Raw genomic sequence first — 20,681 nt, forward strand, 5'->3', positions numbered from 1 at the left:
CAAAAGTTCCCAAGGAAAGCTCTGCAAGTTATCTTTTTGGAGCACAGAGCTATGTTCGCTTTTTGGAGCACAGAGCTCTGTTCGCTTTTCCTTGACGTGCTTTCGAACTGCTAGGTTGGCAGGAGCTGGGACCGAGCAACGGGAGCTCACCCCGTCACGGGGATTCGAACCACTGACCTTCTGATCTGCAAGCCCTAGGCTCTGTGGTTTAACTCACAGCGCCACCTGCGTCCCTACTACCCCTCCCCTAATACACTCCATGCTTAGGATAAGAGTTCACGTCTTAACTGCTTAGAAATAATAGTCACACAGCATGCATTGATCAGTTGGGCTTTGGTTTTATTGTTTGTGTTTTGAAGTTTGAAAGCAGTACCTCAGAGGTGATTTTTTGATATATATTTTTTTAATTTGTGGCAGAAGGAGATGTCCTCTCCTCTTTTCACACAATAGGAGCCTTCCTTTAGGCCCAGCCTCCAGTGTAGTGTGTCATGATGTGAATAGAAGGAGCAGATGGCAAGTGTCTGGCAATTTGTTAGGTAATGCAGCCCCTATAGGAGTAAAGCAGCAGGAGCCTGCGGTACCAAGCTGCTAGTGTCATGTTTATGCCGAAATGTGGGATGCTAAGCCAACGCTTCAGGTGCGGCACATGCGCATAATGGCATAGAGTTGTATTCAATTCTACTCCGATACCATCTTAGCGTACATGAAGGTATCTTATGTCCCACTGGTCCTCAAGTAACCAATCTAAGGGAGGGGAGTGACATCATTGTTTTGGTTTTTTGAATCAGAGAATGGTAGAGTCGGAAGGGACCCCAAGGGTCATCTAGTCCAACCCCCTAAAGGTAAAGGTAAAGGGACCCCTGACCATTAGGTCCAGTCGCGTATGACTCTGGGGTTGCGGCGCTCATCTCGCTTTATTGGCCAAGGGAGCTGGCGTATAGCTTCCGGGTCATGTGGCCAGCATGACTAAGCCGCTTCTGGCAAACCAGAGCAGCGCACGGAAACGCCGTTTACCTTCCCGCCGGAGTGGTACCTATTTATCTACTTTCACTTTGACGTGCTTTCGAACTGCTAGGTTGGCAGGAGCAGGGACCGAGCAACGGGAGTTCACCCCGTCGTGGGGATTCAAACCACTGACCTTCTGATCAACAAGTCCTAGGCTCTGTGGTTTAACCCACAGCGCCACCCGTGCCCAACCCCTACAATGTAGTAATCTCAGCTGAAGCATCCCTGACAGATGGCCACCCAACCTCTGCTTGAAAAACCTACCAGGAAGGAGAGTCCATGACCTTCTGAAGGAGTCTGTTCAACTGTCAAAACAGCTCTCACTGTCAGAAAGTTCTTCCTGATGTTTACTCAGAATCTCTTTTCTTGTAACTTGAAGCCTTTGGTTCAAGTCCTGTCTTCCAGAGCAGGAGAAAACAAGCTTGCTGCATCCTCCAAGTGACACCTGTTTAGATATTTGAAGATGGCTATCATATCTCCTCTCAGTCACCTTTTTCCCAGCCTAAACATACCTAGCTCCTTCAACTGTTCCTCATAAGGCTTGGTTTCCAGACTCTTGATCATGTTGGTCGTCTTCCTCTGCACACATTCCAGCTTGCCAGTATTCTTTTTAACTGGTGGCACTCAGAACTGGACATAGCATTCCAGGTGTGGTCTGACCAAGGCAGAATAGAGTGGTTCTATTACTTTTCCTTGGCCGACCTTCTCTTAAGTTTTATTATTATTTATTTTCTGTTGAAGATCCAGAATGCTGGGATGAGGAAAGCTGGGTTCTCAGCCCCTCTTGCCAGGAGCTGCTCTGCACAGATTCCAAATATCTCTTGGTCACTGTGTCCAGAGGCTTAAAAGTTAACCCTTGAAATGACTGGCTTGTTGTACCTCTGTGGTTACAAGTTCTGTGATCACAAGGAGTTGGTCTCTTGTTCTCTTACTTATCTTTTTACTAAAGCAAAACCTGTGAGAGCAATATTAACACAATGGGTATGATAGAAACAATTATACACAACAACAGAATAAATAAAATAGCTGATCTCAGATTTGTTGTCGTCAGTGGGCACTGCTCCCTGCTTTTCAAAATTAGATTTTTTTTGTGGTGTGAAGTTTGTTTGTTTGTTTGTTTGTTTGAAGTGTCTGCTGTTCTTTTAGCAAAACTGCTTCATAGTTTTATAATGTGTTACTTTTTGTTCTTTAACTAGGGTTCGTTCATCTCAGTTTGTGAGAAAATGCTGCTTCCTAAAAGTTTGTTCTCATGGTGCATGCCAAGTATGTTTTAGCTGATATTAGCTGATGGCCTTGTAGAGGTTGATAAAGTTGCAAGCACTGTGGTGAATCATAGATTGTAGAGTTGGAAGGGACCCTGAGGGTCATCTAGTCCAACCCCCTGCAGTGCAGGAATCTCAGCTAAAGCATCCATGACAGATGTCCACCCAACCTCTGCTTAAAAACCTCCAAGGAAGGAGAATTCACAACCTCCCGAGGGAGACCGTGGATAGAGATGAAATTTATTCCCTCTGCCATATAATACGAGGACTTCATGAAGCTGATTGGCAGCAGATTCCAGCCAGACCAAAGAAAGGGCTTCTTCATACAAGGCAGAATTGATTGATGGAATCTGCTCTCACAACTCGCAGTGATGGTCACTGGCTTAGATAGTTTAAAAGTGCATTAGACACATTCATAGAGGAGGATAACTTTATCTTTGACTACTGCCCCCAATAGTTCAGCTGAACCTCAATGTTCAGACAAACGCTACTGAATAAATGAAATACCGTGAAAATCCCTGAAATGAGAAGTAATTGACTAGAAATATTATCTTATAGAAATAAACTAATTAATAAAAATCAAAAAGTTTAAGGGGGAAAATTAGAAAAACCTAGAATTGAACAAAGCCTTAACGGGATGCCGGCTACAAACCTCATTTCACTGAACTATTCAGTTTCCTCAGAAGGAAATAGAGAAATCATAAATCTTAAATGACCAAATTCAAAGAAAGGGGATAAAACTCCCAAAAATTCTGAAGTATTATAATCCTAGCTCGACCTAGGTGAAGCAAAGCCCATAACATGTTTTTTCAGCCCATAACAGGTTTAGGAAATTTGTACTTATTTTCAGTTGCTTCCCATACAGATACAAAAACACAAATTGTGATAACGACCATGCTATTCTGTCATGCAGAACAGTCTCCATTCTCTGGGTATTTTATAGCATGGGTCACCAGTTGTTTTTGGACTATGACTCCCATCATCCCTAGCTAGCAGAACCAGTCGTCAGGGATGATGGGAACAGTAGTCCGAAAACAGGAAACACTGTCCTGGACTCATCATCTCTTACAAGACACCGGGGCTAACCTCCTTTGGCAGGAAGCATCGCAAGAGACAGCTTGACTTTGGGAAGATAAAGTAAGGGTAGAGTTAGACATTTTGGAGCTCTAGGGGTACAGTCTTTGTGTTGCTTCCAATAATGCTTTGTACTGCAGGCACCGTTTGTCGGTACATCTGTGCTTATTGCCTGTTCTGCCTTTGCACATAATGGCTTGGTTATAGGAGCCACTTTAAGGAATCAAACAAATAAGCAAATCCTGACCTTTGGAAAGCTCTCCTCGGGGTGCAGAAACTTGTAAAATATTACATTTTGAAGGGGATTATTTTTGTACACAGTGATATTGACCAGCAGGGGGCGTTTGTCAGCTAGTGGAATCAGTCTCTGTTAAGTAATGGTGAATCATGCAATTCTTTCAATGCATTTCCTCTAGAGCAGTGGTTGCAACAGCCGGCATTGTCATAGGGGAACTGTCCCCGTCCCCCCGTCCCCCCCCCCGCAAATTTGTACCCAAGAAGACACAAAGATGATTCATTTATTGGCGTTTCCTGCATGGTAGGAAGCAGTTAAAAGGACAAGATGAGGATTGATACAGATAGCCTGGATAGCTCAGTGGGATAAGCTCACGTGATGCTGATCATGCCAAGGTTGCAGGTTCGATCCCCGTATGGGAGAGCTGCATATTCCTGCACTGCAGGGGGTTGGACCAGATGATCCTCAGGGTCCCTTCCAGCTCTACAATTCTATGGTTAAACCACAAAATCGGCTGTATTTGGGTGTCAGATGAATTTTCTGGCAGCTTATATATATTTCTCATACATCATGCAGTGACAGTTCATATGCCCTGTCAAATGAAGGCAAGACACAGGGAAGAGGAAGTCCTGTTGGGAAGTAACTGAGAATAAGTACAGTGTCTGGGCTGGATGGCGGTTCGGCGAAACTCCCTGTGTGTTAGGGCCGGCTTGCTGACCGTGCGTAAAACGTCCTGTTCAGCAAAACCGCACTGACTACAAAGTCAGCATCTCTCTGCCAGCAGAGGCTTGCATCATCCTAGGTTAGTAAAAGGAAAATCTGTGTCTGTCTGTGAGAAGAGTCTAATGGCAATCGAACCTCAAGGTGAGATTAAGATGGTTCGGAAACTTCAGCGGCCAGGTTGCTCACCTGAGCAGGACGGTTTGAACACACAGTGGTACCTCGGGTTACAGATGCTTCAGGTTACAGACGCTTCAGGTTATAGACTCCACTAACCCAGAAATAGTACCTCGGGTTAAGAACTTTGCTTCAGGATGAGAACAGAAATTGTGCTCCGGCAGCAGCAGGAGGCTCCATTAGCTAAAGTGGTATCTCAGGTTAAGAACAGTTTCAAGTTCAGAACGGACCTCCGGAACGAATTAAGTTCTTAACCTGAAACTGAATTAAGTTCTTAACCTGCAATCCTGGTCTGACTGCACTGGCTACCAATTAGTTTCCGGGCCCAATTCAAAGTGCTGGTTTATAAAGCCTTAAACGGCTCAGGACCGCAATACCTCAAGGACTGCTTCTTTCCATATGAACCTGCCCAGACCCTGAGATCATCTTCTGAGGCCCTCCTTCCTCTGCCTCCTCCTTGAGAGGTCCGGAGGGTGGCAACACGAGAAGGGGTCTTCTCTGCAGTGGCCCCCTGCCTGTGGAATGCTCTCCCCAGGGAAGTTGGCCTGGCACCTTCATTATACACTTTTAGACACCAGGCAAAAATGTTCCTTTTAAACCAGGCCTTTGGTTGATCCGATTTACATCCTATGCCCTTTTAAAATGTGGGGGTTTTTTTGGGGGGGGGGGGCTATTGGGTTGTTGTTTCTATTTTTTAGGTATTTTGTGGTTTTATATCTTCATTATATTCTGTGAACCCCGCTGAGACCCCCGGGTATAGGGCAGTATATAAATTTAATAAATAATAATAATATGTTAGACCAAACATTCCAGCAGTGATCTATGAGGGAAGGCCTCATAGTAGCTCAGTGGTTCAATGCATTATTTGCACGCAAAAGGCGCCGGGTTCAAGTCCTAACCTCTCCAGGTAAGGCTTTCTGAAACCTTGGAGAGTTGGCTGCCACTCAGTCTATAGCATGGGTAGGCAAACTAAAGCCTGGGGGCTGGATCCGGCCCAATTGTCTTCTAAATCTGGCCTGCGGATGGTCCGGGAATCAGCATGTTTTTACATGAGTAGAATGTGTCCTTTTATTTAAAATGCATCTCTGGGTTATTTGTGGGGCCTGCCTGGTGTTTTTACATGAGTAGAATGTGTCCTTTTATTTAAAATACACCTCTGAGTTATTTGTGGGGCCTTCCTGGTGTTTTTACATGAGTAGAATGTGTCCTTTTATTTAAAATGCATCTCTGGGTTATTTGTGGGGCCTGCCTGGTGTTTTTACATGAGTAGAATGTGTCCTTTTATTTAAAATACACCTCTGAGTTATTTGTGGGGCCTTCCTGGTGTTTTTACATGAGTAGAATGTGTCCTTTTATTTAAAATACACCTCTGAGTTATTTGTGGGGCCTTCCTGGTGTTTTTACATGAGTAGAATGTGTCCTTTTATTTAAAATGCACCTCTGGGTTATTTGTGGGGCATAGGAATTCATTCATTTTTTTTCTTCTAAATATAGTCTGGCCCCCCACAAGGTCTGAGGGACAGTGGACTGGCCCCCTGCTGAAAAAGTTTGCTGATCCCTGGTCTATAGCAACCTTCCTGGATCTGCTGCCCTCTCCAACTCCCATCGTCCCTAATGGTCGGCCATGCTGGCTAGTGCTGATGGGAGTTGAAAACATTTGGAGGGCACCAAACTGGGGAGAGGCTGGTGTACGCGACACTGAGCTACATGGATCAATGGTTTGACTCGGTGTAAGGGCAACGACATCTGATCCTCCTGGAAATTTATAATATTCATGAGGAAAAAAGGAGCCATGGCTGTGGCAGCAGGTTAGAAAGTGCATGCACACCACAATAATGTTCACATGCTTCCCACCCCCTTGAAAGCAAGGCCTTATCTGCATCGCAGGATCTTACCATGGCTTCCTGCAAAGAATCCTGGGAGTTGTGGTTTGTTAAGGGTGCCGAGAGTTGTTTGGAGACTCCTAACCCCTTCACAGAGCTAGAGGGCTATTGGAAAATAAGGGTCAACTGTTTGTTTGTTGTTGTTTTTTAATAATATTTTATTGCTTTTCCAAAAAACAAAAACAAAACAAATTGACTTCCCTCTAGTCCCTTCCCTGGTTCCATTATTTGTCATGCATGCCCATTATTAAAATTATAACATATTTAAATCACTAGTATCCATTCATTGTAAAATTACAAGTACTTTTAAAACCCTGCTAATGTATTAACCTGTGTATAATGCTTCTGTATATAAGCAATAAACATCTTCCATTCTTCCTTAAATTCCATTCTTCCTTAAATTCACTGTCATCTCTGCTTCTTAATTTCATTGTCAGTTTTGCCATTTCAGCATATTCCATTAATTGAACTTGACAATCTTCTTTAGTTGGGGCACCTTCTTCTTTCTAGTGTTGTGCTAGTAGTCAAGACCTGCCAACCCCTGGCTTGGCTATTTATAAGAGAATATGGCCCCCAGGGTGAAATAAAGTTCCCCACTCCTGCATTAAGGGAGTATATCTTGCTTAAATTCTGCTTCTGCCTTGGCAGTATCGGAAAAGAGAAAATAAAGAAAATTGGAGCCTGCGACATTCAGGAAACTGGTTAGGCCAATGTGTGCCTCTGTCTTGAGAAATCTGTGTTAGTGGAAGCCCTGGAGCATTATACTTAAGCTTCGGCGGTTGCCCTCAAGCAGGTTAACCAAACAGACTGAGGGTAGGTAACTGATACCCTGAGGTCACAGGTAAACATGCAGAGACTGTACACAGAGCTGATTCACCTGACTGGCAGGGAGGCAACTATGGCCACGCCCAACCGGACAAGGTTTCAGGTTCCAATTTCATTGTTTTGTTTCCTCCATACACACACCTGACGGCGCAGGCTGAGGGCAGACGTGTGCAGTCAGCATGGGTTGCTGAAATTACCTCTTTTCCTGGTCCTTTTCCTTCGTTTCCTCGTCATTAACAGAAACAAACAAAAATCTGTCAGCCTTTTTTAAAATTTATTTTCACGCAAGCGACAGAACAATAACTTGCTGGATCTCCTCAAAACGCTTAATTTGTTGGAAACAGATTGCAAATAAATGAAAGGTAAGTGGTTTAAGGGGGGGAAAGTTTTCATTGTTTATGCATTTAGCGCCGTACAATGTAATTGCACAATTTGTGGTCCACCGGTCATATAGGCAGCCCTCTGGCGCAATGTTCAAGCTTCCTGGTTTTGCTTCCCGCCTGAGGCTGAAAGATCAGGGCAAGCTGTCAGCTCACAATATATGGCTGGAAAAAATCTTGCCCGGCCTGCTCTTGTGCCTTGAGGAACAACTTGATCTGCGGTCATTAGCAGGTGATATTGTTTATTCCCCATGCTACGAGGAGCTGCAGCCGGATGGTGAATTCTGCACATCATTTGGTTTAAAAAGCACTTGGGCAAGCCATACAGTTCCTGACTCTCGCTGCTAACCCTCTTAGCTATGTATTGTGACTTGCCAATAGCCTGATAACTTGCCCTCTAAGGTACACAGCAAAAGCAAACCCAGGAAGTTTATTGCTCTGGTTGTGGAGTGTTGTTTGGCTTGAGGGATCACACGTTGTACAGGCCTGGTGCAACACAAGCCAGAAAGACAGGCCTCTGCCCTGAGGAGCTTACGGCTTGTATTTTTTAAGTGTGAGGGAGCCAGTAAAGGGAGAGCGTTGAAGAAAGGAATGGAAAGGCAACCTTAGCATAACCTCTTGGCAATTTTGAAGACTAATCTACAATGTACTTGTCTCAAATTTCACTTGCCTGTGCAAAATAAATAGCATGCTGTGGATCTACTTTCCAAGGTGAAAAAAGAGAGAAATAATGAGCTGAAATGTTATCATTCAAAAACATTTTCACATGCTTAGAACACCAGTGACTAAAATGGGCAAAAAGGCTACCAAACGTAGAGAGTAGTGTAACCAGATCTTAACTTTACTTCTGTTTAACCCGTTATATAGGGACGCAGGTGGCGCTGTGGGTTAAAGCCTCAGCGCCTAGGGCTTGCCGATCGAAAGGTCGGCGGTTCGAATCCCTGCGGCGGGGTGCGCTCCCGCTGCTCGGTCCCAGCGCCTGCCAACCTAGCAGTTCGAAAGCACCTCTGGGTGCAAGTAGATAAATAGGGACCGCTTACCAGCGGGAAGGTAAACGGCGTTTCCGTGTGCGGCTCTGGCTCGCCAGAGCAGCGATGTCACGCTGGCCATGTGACCTGGAAGTGTCTCCGGACAGCGCTGGCCCCTGGCCTCTTAAGTGAGATGGGCGCACAACCCCAGAGTCTGTCAAGACTGGCCCGTACGGGCAGGGGTACCTTTACCTTTACCTTTTATCCATTTTCTGGTTGGTTGTTTTAAGAAAGGGGCCATAGTTCTGTAATCTTGCGGTGTTTTGATTTGGTTTTGCTTCCTTTTTGCCTACAGAAAACTAGCTCTTCAGGGAGCAGACCTCTTCCCTGAGATGCTAGTTTTCCACAGGCAGGGATCTCTTGATGTAATGGGACATTTGGACATGTGGTACCACCTGCCACGTTCCCAGGATGCTGGAAGGAAGAAGGGAGGTGGTTAGAGAGCCAGCAGCTCTTTAAGGCTAGGATGGAAAAAGATGGAGAGATATAAGCCTTCAGGGCATGATCAATGCCATATTTTGGAGTAAAGGTAAAGGTATGCCTGACCATTAGGTCCAGTTGTGACCGACTCTAAGGTTGCGGTGCTCATCTCACTTTATTGGCCAAGGGAGCCGGCGTACAGCTTCCGGGTCATGTGGCCAGCATGACTAAGCTGCTTCTGGTGAACCAGAGCAGCACACGGAAACGCCGTTTACCTTCCCGCCGGAGTGGTACCTATTTATCTACTTGCACTTTGACGTGCTTTGAAACTGCTAGGTTGGCAGGAGCAGGGACCGAGCAACGGGAGCTCACCCCGTTATTGCGGGGATTCGAACCACCGACCTTCTGATCGGCAAGTCCTAGGGTCTGTGGTTTAACCCACAGCACCACCCGTGTCCCTTATATTTTGGAGTAGGGAACTGCAGAATCATGGCATTCTTCTGGGAGGAATATTCTTCCTGTAAATCAGCAATGAGATAGTGGAAGGGGCTGGTGCAATTAACAGAGAAAGTGAGTGCTTTTAGAAACAGCAGCAAACAAACAAAAAGACCTTGGTAAGAGAGAGAGAGAGAGAGAGAGAGATGAGCAGTTTTTCTTCCTGCTGTGTTTTCATATACATTCCTCCCCTTTTTCTCTTTTCTTCCCCTCTTTCTCATACAGCTGTGCAAATAAGTCTACAAAAGTTCCTAGCCCACGAAACAACAACAACCAACAAACACTAGCCGGCTTGCCCACACATCCCTCCTCCTAGTTATTTGTGACATATTGCCGATGCCTGGAAACTTTCCCAACGTGCAGCGATGTAGCAACACCTCCTCACGTTTAATGGGCTTCTAGACTACACTGATATAAACAAACATATATGCAGATAATTCGGCAAAAACATGTCTACAGCGCTTAGGGGCAAACAGCCTCCTGCTTTCTGAAGGAGAGATAACCATCTCTTCTCTGTCTAGTGCCAGGAAATCTGATGGTTAAATTCCTTTTTGCTGTGTAAAGGATCACCTATTCACAGTCACACTGCGTTCAGCGGGATTAAGAGAGATGTTTGAGCTTAGCCTGCGGCTCTGCTTGGCAAAGTACTTGACCTCTTCAAGTCACAATATGCTTTTGATTTTTTTGATCTTTTTAAGCATCATGGTATGCATTTCTGCTTTGCCCTCGGAAGGACCTGGCAGCTGCCTTACATTCTCTGCTAGCTTCCTGGTTCGATTTTTTTTTTGCAATGCACTCTGTGTGTGGCTGCCTTTCAAGGCTGCCTTACTTGAACTGCTCAGTTGGTCCAGAAGTGCAGCTGCTTGACAAAGTTGGCTGAGTCAGCTGCATAGAGCATATGATACCTGTATCGTAAGATCTTAACTGGTTGCCTGTCAGTTTTCAAACACAGTTCAAGATGCTGGCCTTTTAAAAACCCTAGAATCATAGAATTCTAGAGTTGGAAGGGATCCTGAGGGTCACCTAGTCCAACCCCCTGCCAAGCAGGAATCTCAACTAAAGCATAATACGTAATAATAACAGCAACAACAATTTGTTTGTTTGTTTATACCCCACGCATGTGGCTGGGTTTCTCCAGCCACTCTGGGTGGCCTCCAACAGAATATTAAAAACACGATAAAACACCAAACATTAAAAACTTCCCTAAACAGGGCTGCCTTCAGACATCTTCTAAAATTCAGATAGTGGTTTATTTCCTTGACATCTGATGAGAGGGCGTTCCACAGGGTGGGCACCACCACTGAGAAGGCCCTCTGCTTGGTTCCCTGTAGCTTCACTTCTTGCAGTGAGGAAATTGGCAGAAGGCCCTCGGAGCTGGACCTCAGTGTTTGGGCTGAACGATGGGGATGGAGACATTTTATGACAGATGGCCATCCAGTAAAAACTGTTTTGGGAATTACCACGGTAAATTGCTTCTTATTCTGACTTCTCCCTTCTCCTTTCTCCTGTAGGAGTCCAAGGCAGCATGCAGTAGAAAACAGATACAACTGAAAACAAATCTAAATTAAGTTTGAACTAAAAGCAGTCAAATTGCCATTCTTGCAGGAAAGGAATAGAAGGCTCATGGCAACAATTGTCATCTGAAGGCCAAGATAAACAAAAGTGTCTTAAAGACAGGCCCAAACTACTGACCGTGCAAAGGAGAAGCTTAAATTGATAGTACGTAGAAGTAGAGCAGGCATAGGCAAACTCGGCCCTCCAGGTGTTTTGGGACTACAACTCCCATCATTCCTAGCTAACAGGACCAGTGGTCAGGGATGATGGGAGTTGTAGTCCCAAAACATCTGGAGGGCTGAGTTTGCCTATGCCTGAAGTAGGCTTGGGAGCAAAATATGACCCTCCAGGCAAGAACTAAAGCACAGCCACATATGGGCAAGTCCCTTGGGCCAAAGTGCAACAGTCAAGAAACACAGTCCAGAGTCAAACCCAAAGGGACTTTTTGGTCATGGCACCTTCTTCCAAAATTTCCTCCTGGAACGGGGATGCGACTGTTGACGAGGCCCATTCTGTTGGGTCTTTGAGAAGTCTAGTAAAAGCTTCCTGCTTTGCCAGGCTTTGGGGGCCGTTGGGCTAGCATTAAATGCAGTTCTTTCCTGGGTTATTTTATGCGCCAGTAATGTTGTTGTTTTAAGGTTTAATGTTGGGGCAAATCTTCATAGCTTGCTGTGAATGTATGGTGGCTCACCAGAAGCCTGATAAATCTGCTGTTTAGAATGAAAGCAGGAAGGAGTTGTCACACACACACCTGGCAGGCCATAATATGTGACTGGTGGGCTGCATATGGCTTGGTAGTTCATGGCTGTATTTTGGTTTTTTCTAGTCTCTTTTAATGTTTGCATTATTTGAGGGGGCGGGGGAGTGACGAAGAATACAGTTGACAGCAGCAGCCTCCCATTGTAGCAGCATCCCATGAAACTGTTCCTAAATGAGCTAAGCATGAAACTAGGGAAACCCAGCCAGGTGGGTGGGTATAAATAATAAAATTATTATTATTATTATTGGCATAAAAATTTAAGAATTGCGCTTCTGGATCAGGCCAGCTACCTGTAGCTTCCCACCTTCAATCTGACTCATCAGAAACTCAAAACGAAACAGACTGAAGGTGGAGATACTCATAACATTTCCCCCCCAAGTAGTGGCGTCAGTTTGGAAGTGCCCATGCTGCATTCAGCGCAAAAGGAACTTTTCTGTTCAAGGTCAAGTCCTGAAGGGTGATGGGCGGGAACCACAATTCTGCAAACTGACTGCAGAAGCTCTGATTGGCAGGCACCCATGATGTCATCGAGAAGCCTCTTCTCCAATCCCCAGAGCAGTTTTGAGCTTTTTAAAGTTTTGTTTTTTAAAAAATAAAGTCACTGCAATGACTGATGATAGGAGAATAAGGTCTGCTGGCATTTCTATCTTATTCTGATTGTGAAGCCGAAAGGAAGCTGGTGGGGGGGGCACTATTGAAAGAGTTTAATAGGATGCCTGTCTCCTCAACAGTGATGTGGGTTTTCTAAAAAAAAAAATAGAATTGGAAAAATTTAGGGTAATTTGCATTGGGAAATTATTTGATGTCCTGGAGAATGATCTAATTTAGCATGGTTGTTTTCCTTGTTTTAGCAACCAAAGCTAAAAGCTTTTAAACTGCCAAGCTGACCTAATACTTGATTTGTAATTGGAATTCATTGTTACTAATGAACTTATGAAATGGAAAATTTTCTGCCTCAGATCACTGCTCCCCTTTGCCCTGCTAATTTAGTTTGCCACATGTGCTCTAATTGTCTTTATTAACTAGGGAGAGTTGGCTAATCAGACTGTTTTCTGGTACCTGTCCTTAATCACTGCCCCTATTTTCAGTTACAGATAGGTAGCCGTGTTGGTCTGCCATAGTCAAAACAAAATAAAAAAAATTCCTTCCAGTAGCACCTTAAAGACCAACTAAGTTAGTTCTTGGTATGAGCTTTCGTGTGTATCTGAAGAAGTGTGCATGCACACGAAAGCTCATACCAAGAACTAACTAAGTTGGTCTTTAAGGTGCTACTGGAAGGAATTTTTTTATTTTGTTTTGCCCCTATTTTTCCCCTGCTTTCCTTTAGGGGGAATTTTTGAGGGGCGGTTTTGACATGCAATACATACATGTGCCCTGGTATTCATCAACTTCCCTTCTGCATCCCCCTCCCTTTAACTGCCTATCCAGAAAGCAAATGTTGCTGGTGCATCTGAGTTGCAGCTATTTTGTAATATTTAAAATCCAGAGCCATTGTGGGAATAAACGTTCTATCAAACATTTTCAATTTAAAAAATAAATAAACAGATAGGAAATCTAGCCTATGAAAGTTGGGGGAAAGTCCTTTGGAAGAATTCCCATTGTGTTCAGTTTGGCTTACACTCAAGTAAGCATGCATTGGATTGCAACCTCAGTTTAACACAACTGCTTAAAAAGCCAACTCACCTTGCCAGCAAAGGTCTGTATAGGTAAAGCTATGGTTTTCCCAGTAGTGATGTATGGAAGTGAGAGCTGGACCATAAAGAAGGCTGATCGCTGAAGAATTGATGCTTTTGAATTATGGTGCTGGAGGAGACTCTTGAGAGTCCCATGGACTGCAAGAAGATCCAACCTATCCATTCTGAAGGAAATCAGCCCTGAGTGCTCACTGGAAGGACAGATCCTGAAGCTGAGGCTCCAATACTTTGGCCACCTCATGAGAAGAGAAGACTCCCTGAAAAAGACCCTGATGTTGGGAAAGATGGAGGAGAAGGGGACAACAGAGGATGAGATGGTTGGATAGTGTTCTCAAAGCTACCGGCATGAGTTTGACCAAACTGCGGGAGGCAGTGGAAGACAGGAGTGCCTGGCATGCTCTGGTCCATGGGGTCACGAAGAGTCGGACACGACTAAACAACAACACAACAACAGGGTAGACAGGATAATCAGGGAAGAATGTTCAACAGTGTGTCAGAATGTGAGTGTGTGAGACAGACAGGCAGTGATAACTGATGTAAGAATAGGCATCCGTCTGTCTCGGGAGACAATGGAAGAGTCAAACCACTGGAAGTCAAACCACCGGACAGCTACAGTGCCTGCTGTGGCTGTAAAAACCAATACAGGAGAGACATGTTTTGTTGCAGGTGGGGCAGTTGTAGGTGTCCGGCTCTGCTTCTGCAGGTCTACCATGGCATTGCTTCCTCCTTGGGCATTGCTGTGGGTACACAACCTGACTTACTCTTTTCAGTCATCTACAAGGAATTCCCATGTATACATATTATATTGCTGGCATCCGTCTGTCTCAAGAGACAATGGAGTGAAGTCAAACCACTGTGTTAGCAGCACTGAAGTGACCTCCCTGGGGCGCAAGCCTTGGCAGTGTGTCTGGAAGTCCTGGGCCGCCAAGACGACAAGACCTCTCAGCCTCACTGATGTGGTCTAAAGGAAAGCAGAACATTACGCTTGGCACTGGCTTAGCTGCAGGAATTGCAAGAAGGAAGCCTACAAGGCGCCACCCAAGTGTCTTAGGGACTCCACTCTGGATTTGTGTAGGGTTTACTCCAGGGGTCAGCAAACCTTTTCAGCAGGGGGCCGGTCCACTGTCCCTCAGATCTTGTCGGGGGCCGGATTATATTTTGAAAAGAAAAATAAACGAATTCCTATGCCCCCCCACAAATAACCCAGAGGTGCATTTTAAATAAAAGCACACGTTCTACTCATGTAAAAACATGCTGATTCCCAGACCGTCTGCGGGCTGGATTTAGAAGGTGATTGGGCCAGATCCGGCCCCCAGGTCTTAGTTTGCCTACCCATGGTTTACTCCTTAGCCTTTTCTTTCCCTGACAGCCCACAAGGCAGCGGAGGTTTCGTATGAGAGTTTTCCTTCTCCTAGATGGGCTGCTTTCTCAGGTTGACCAAGCCCCACCTGCCCCTCACTTTCCTTTAGTCACATCTGTTCAATCCACCAGAGATTGTCTTTGCATGCAGGGGAAGCGCCCAATTCACCAAGGGTTTGCTGGGATGCATATAAATACATATACATACTAGCAGTTCGAAAGCACACCAGTGCAAGTAGATAAATAGGTACCGCTATGGCAGCAAGGTAAACGGCTTTTCCGTGCGCTCTGGTTTCCGTCACAGTGTCTCGTTGCGCCAGAAGCGCTTTAGTCATGCTGGCCACATGACCCGGAAAGCTGTGGACAAACGCCTGCTCTCTTGGCCTGAGAGTGAGATGAGCGCCTCAACCCCATAGTCGCCTTTGACTAGACTAAAACATCCAGGGGCCCTTTACCTTTTACCTTACAAATACAGTGGTACCTCGGGTTAAGTACTTAATTCGTTCCGGAGGTCTGTTCTTAACCTGAAACTGTTCTTAACCTGAAGCACCACTTTAGCTAATGGGGCCGCCTCCTGCTGCCGCCGCGCCGCCTGAGCCCAATTTATGTTCTTATCCTGAAGCAAAGTTCTTAACCTGAAGCACTATTTCTGGGTTAGCGGAGTGTGTGACCTGAAGCGTATGTAACCTGAAGTGTATGTAACCCGTGTATGTACGGGTATGTGTATGTACAAGTGTCCTCATTTGAATCTGAAATCTCGAACGGTCAGGTGGCTTCACGGTTCCGTTCTCTGTGTTCATTGCAGATGTCATGGTCCCCTCAGTACCGGAGTTCAAAATTCCGCCATGTTTACGGCAAGGCAGCCAGTAAGGAGAAGTGCTACGACTGTGTGCCTATCACCCGCAGTGTTCACGACAATCACTTCTGCGCTGTGAACCCGCATTTCGTTGCTGTTGTGACCGAATGTGCCGGTGGAGGAGCCTTTATTGTAATACCAGTAAATCAGGTAAGTACCACCTTACTGACAGGTGTAGCTGGTTTTGTGTGTTTTTACGTCTCGGTGGGCAATGGAACCTCCTAAAGCCCAAATGGCCCATTCATTTTAACAGAGGAGCATATTTTGAATGGAGTAAGGCAGAGGTTTTCAACCTCTTTGAGCCCACAGCTCTCTTGTGGCAACCCTGTGGGGCTCCGGAGCCCAGCTATGTCACCCCTTGTCTGTAGAGCTGGCAGCTTCTCATCCTTTTTCAAACACCCTCCCTTGTGAAGTGTTCCCTCAACCTCCTCTCCCCTCTCCTTGGGAGTCCTCTGGGCAGCCGTAGCTGCCGCCCCTGGTCTGTGAGCTGCCCCCCCCCCGCCCCAAAGAGAGGTGCTTCCTCACACTGCCCCACAGGGGCCTGGGAAGCACCCTCCGGCCATCCCCAGAGGCACCCTTCACCTGAGGAGCTTGTAGCCAGGGCTGCTGCAATAAACAGCTGTGTGAGCCTTTGGGAGGCAGAGATGTGAGAGGGCATCAGAAGAGGGAGGGAAGGAAAGAGGGACAGAGGCCAGTGTTGCCCACGGCACCCCTGACCATCCTTCAAGGCACCCCAGGGTGCCACACTGGTTGAAAACCAAAGGGATTGAAAAGACCAGCAGTATTGGATCTATCTACTGACTCTCTCTCTCATGAACTGGGAACTAGGGCAAAGGGCTCATTTACACACATGCACACAAACCCCATATAAACTCCTTTTGCACTGCATGAGTTCATTTTGCTTGCGGCTAACGCACTGCTGAGTTGCACAAGAATTGTCTGGGACCTCGTCCCTGCCCATACAAACACCAGGACTCTGAAAGAGCTGGCTGTTGCAGGTTGAAGGGGGCTTAAAGAGAGCCCTTTTGCCTTTCCCACTCATCCTGAGTTGCCTGGTGAGCCCTTTGCAGATGTATTGGTTTTCATAAGAGAAAGCCATATTTTTAGGCAAGGGTCCCTGGGATCTGAGGCTCTGCTGGGGGCCAGACTGAGGACTTAAACCTCTTGCCACCAATTCTTGTGCTAAAGATGGTGGTGATAGAGCTACAGGATGATCCAAAAGGTCGTCATCCAGGATAAAGTCACGAATGCTTCCTTTTGTAAATGTATGTAATTCTGGGGCTGGTTTTGGACAACACATTTACGGGGTGATTGGACTGAATGCCTATTCCAAAAAGCACTCTTTAAAAAAAGATGTACCGTATTTTTCGCTCTATAAGACGCACCAGACCACAAGACGTACCTAGTTTTTGGAGGAGGAAAACAAGGAAAAAAATATTCTGAATCTCAGAAGCCAGAACAGCAAGAGGGATCGCTGCACAGTGAAAGCAGCAATCCCTCTTTCTGTTCTGGCTTCTGGGATAGCTGTGCAGCCTGCATTCGCTTCATAAGACGCACACACATTTCCCCTTACTTTTTAGGAGGGAAAAAGTGAGTCTTATAGAGCAAAAAATACGGTATTTTGTTTTCAAAAGTGTTCATACTTTACCATCAATAATACCTTTAATTTATCCATTGACTTCCCATCCCCCTCTCCATGGGTTCTATGTTTATCCTTTAACATTGCATAATTTAACTTATAACACTCCATATGTACATCCTAAGTTCTTAGCCTTAATGTGTTTCTTCTCTTGCTCATATTTCAAACCCTCCTCACGTTTTTACGCAACTCTAATAGCTCTTTAGATGTTCTCCAAAAACACTCTTAATTGGTTATTGCCCCTTTAAGACAGGGTTTACTAACCATTTTTCACCCTGGGGAAAACCTTTTGAGGGCTGTATAACAGTGGCGGTGTGGCCGAAAGTGAGTGTATTATTATCTTGGTCCTCCAAACAGCCACACATCACCTGTGCTTCCTTTAAGTAATAGATATATGTTATAATCCAAAGGACCATGATCGGCAACAACAGAATCTTACTTATATATTTAGTATAATCCTCTCTAACCTTTACAGTGCCCCTCAAAACACCTGTCTGCTACAGACCCCTTGTGGTGAAAATATATACAATAAGAAAAATGTATTTTAGCTCAGCTCTCTGTAAGGTTAAGAGGCCATTTTAAGACTCATGTCCAGACAGAGGCACAGCAAAAACGTATACCCAGCCCACAACAGCGGTTGGAAATTTGCATTTCCTATCTACGTTGCAATGCAAATGGAAATATGCTTCCCATCTTCAGTGTGTGTTGCAAGCAGGGTTGCACATCACAACCACATTCATACTGCTTGAGATAAAGGAAACTCCTGTGCAAGAGCCTCTCTCCTTTGCTGTTTCTGGGTAGTATTTGAAAACACATGTAAGATGCAGTGAAGGAAATCAGCCCTGAGTGCTCACTGGAAGGACAGATTGTGAAGCTGAGGCTCCAGTACTTTGGCCACCTCATGAGAAGAGAAGACTCCCTGGAGAAGACCCTGATGTTGGGAAAGATGGAGGGCACAAGGAGAAGGGGGCGACAGAGGACGAGATGGTTGGATAGTGTTTTCGAGGTTACCAGCATGAGTCTGACCAAGCTGCGGGGGGCAGTGGAGGACAGGAGTGCCTGGCGTTCTCTGGTCCATGGGGTCACGAAGAGTCGGACACGACTAAACGACTAAACAACAACAACAACAAAAATCTGCATTGGGTGTCTAGCTTTGCAACCTACCCGTTGCAGAATATATTCCAGCTGGTTCCATGCTGAATTTGTCATCAGTTTTCCTCTTCCTTCATACATCAGGTCTGTCTTTTCCCCTAAGCCACACATACATGGTAATTCATTTAAATGTCCATCCTTCACCATCCAAAAGAAAAACCCAAGCAAACCTCAAATGTTCAAAAAACGTTGTGAAAGTAAATCAGGAATTTGGGGGGGTGGGGTGACATTTGTGGCGTCACAGAAACTAGCCAATAGGCACCATCCACAGCTCCATTTCAAATGCTGGAAACTGGCAGAAAGCTTGCCTTAGGAGAGAAAAATATAAGCGTTTGTATTAAACATATGGGCATTCTCAAACTGGCTTGGCTGCTCTAAAATATGTTTTTCTTCACCCTAAATTTGTATGTGTTTTGTTTTCAGTCCTTCCCTACTGGATTGCTTCCAGATTATCAGTATTTTGTGGGAGGGATTCAAGTGCATAGAAGAAATTTAGGATTGCAGAATCAACGTGGATCAGTGCACTCTGTCACCCTAGTACAAGAATCCACTTTTTTAAAAAAAAGCAGCAAACTTTTTGCAGTTAGGAAAGTGACAGAGAAATGGAATGAAAAGTGCGGGAAGACGTATAAACACCCCACACAAGCAAATCAGAATGAATGGTCAGTAAAGACTGGATGAGTCTAATTTCCACAGAACTTTGTGCAAGTGACTCAGGATGACTGCTCAATAAACACATCATCTTGAGGAGCCCCTAGTCTGTGTAGTTTGTATCCAAACCCTGCAAAAGGGAACACATTCAAGTTACGGCAACTGTTGATACTGGTGGTTTAATATGGGTAGGAAATGGCTCCAAGAGACAGATACATTAAGGGGTCAAGATAAAACCATGAAGGACAAGACACACTGGAGAGTTCTGTTTTGCTTTGTGTCGATTGACAGGCCTAATCAGAGACGTTGCAGTTTGGAAACTAAATCTTTCCGTTTGTTTCCAGACAGGAAAACTTGACCCGCATTACCCTCGCATCTGTGGGCACAAAGGGAATGTTTTAGACATTAAGTGGAACCCTTTCGATGACTTTGTAATAGCCTCGTGCTCTGAAGATGCCACTGTAAGTTTTGGGAACCTCTGGAGCGATATAACAAGATATAACAGAATGCTGCCCAGTTTCCTAACTATGGTTAGAAGATTGAGATTATCCCATAGGCTCACCCCCTTTCCTTTCATAGCTATAGTTAGTGTTAAGTCAGCACTGTTCTAACCATGGTTAAAGGTAAAGGGACCCCGATGATTAGGTCCAGTCGTGGCCGACCCTGGGGTTGCGGCGCTCATCTCGCTTTATTGGCCGAGGGAGCCGGCGTACAGCTTCCGGGTCATGTGGCCAGCATGATTAAGCTGCTTCTGGCGAACCAGAGCAGCACACGGAAACACCGTTTATCTTCCTGCCAGAGCAGTACCTATTTATCTACTTGCACTGGTGTGCTTTCGAACTACTAGGTTGGCAGGAACAGGGACCGAGCAATGGGAGCTCACCCCGTTGCGGGGATTCGAACTGCTGACCTTCTGATTGGCAAGTCCTAGGCTCTGTGGTTTAACCCACAGCGCCACCCACGTCCCCCTAACCATGGTTAGCTCAAACCAAAGCAGGCAAATATGTTTCGGGTTGTGGTTGCCTGCTGTACAGTGGATGTAACCACACTGAAAACGCTGGAGTGAGCTTAACACTGGTTAGTGATTCAGAATTCAAGAGAGAGGTAGGAGCACATAAGGCATCAAGGTGTTTTTGATGATGATGGAGACCGGGCCGCAACATGTTTACACTAGTTCTAAAGGCCTCATCATTTGCTAGGAAGGTTCCAAGGGACAGCTGATAAAGTAACAAGGAGATACTGTTGTTGGAGCAGTAGGTTTGGATGTTAGAGCCAGGTTTAACTTGACTGAGTTCATAAGGTTGTTGCGAGGCCAGAATGCCATTCTTTGGAAGCAGGGTGAGAAATGCAAATAAATACTTCAGTTGAGTGGGGCACTTCTTAAGGTCCTGGTTTGGCGTTTCCACCTTAAAGTGGTAATGCAGGAAGTGAGACAGATCAGATGCCTGCCCCCCTTTTGGGCAGGGGCAATGGAAAGCACAACTCTCACTGTGCAGATAGAACATCTCTCTT

At 45.4% G+C, this 20,681-nt stretch overlaps 1 protein-coding gene across 3 annotated transcripts in view; it reads left to right on the top strand.

Moving 5' to 3' along the window:
* Nucleotides 1-20,681, top strand: part of CORO2A (coronin 2A) — a 63,721-nt gene that overhangs the window by 25,917 nt on the left and 17,123 nt on the right. For 2 of the 3 annotated variants that reach the window (XM_079959534.1, XM_079959536.1), the window contains exons 2-3: nucleotides 15,677-15,877; nucleotides 19,514-19,630. In XM_079959534.1, the coding sequence (XP_079815660.1) occupies nucleotides 15,677-15,877; nucleotides 19,514-19,630 (318 nt within the window). Of the gene's footprint in view, nucleotides 1-7,264; nucleotides 7,544-15,676; nucleotides 15,878-19,513; nucleotides 19,631-20,681 lie in introns of those variants that run through there. The other variant, XM_079959535.1, reaches the window with a different exon arrangement.

This window comes from Podarcis cretensis (assembly GCF_951804945.1).
Source record: "Podarcis cretensis genome assembly, chromosome: 17".
Classification (NCBI taxonomy): Eukaryota; Metazoa; Chordata; class Lepidosauria; order Squamata; family Lacertidae; genus Podarcis; species Podarcis cretensis.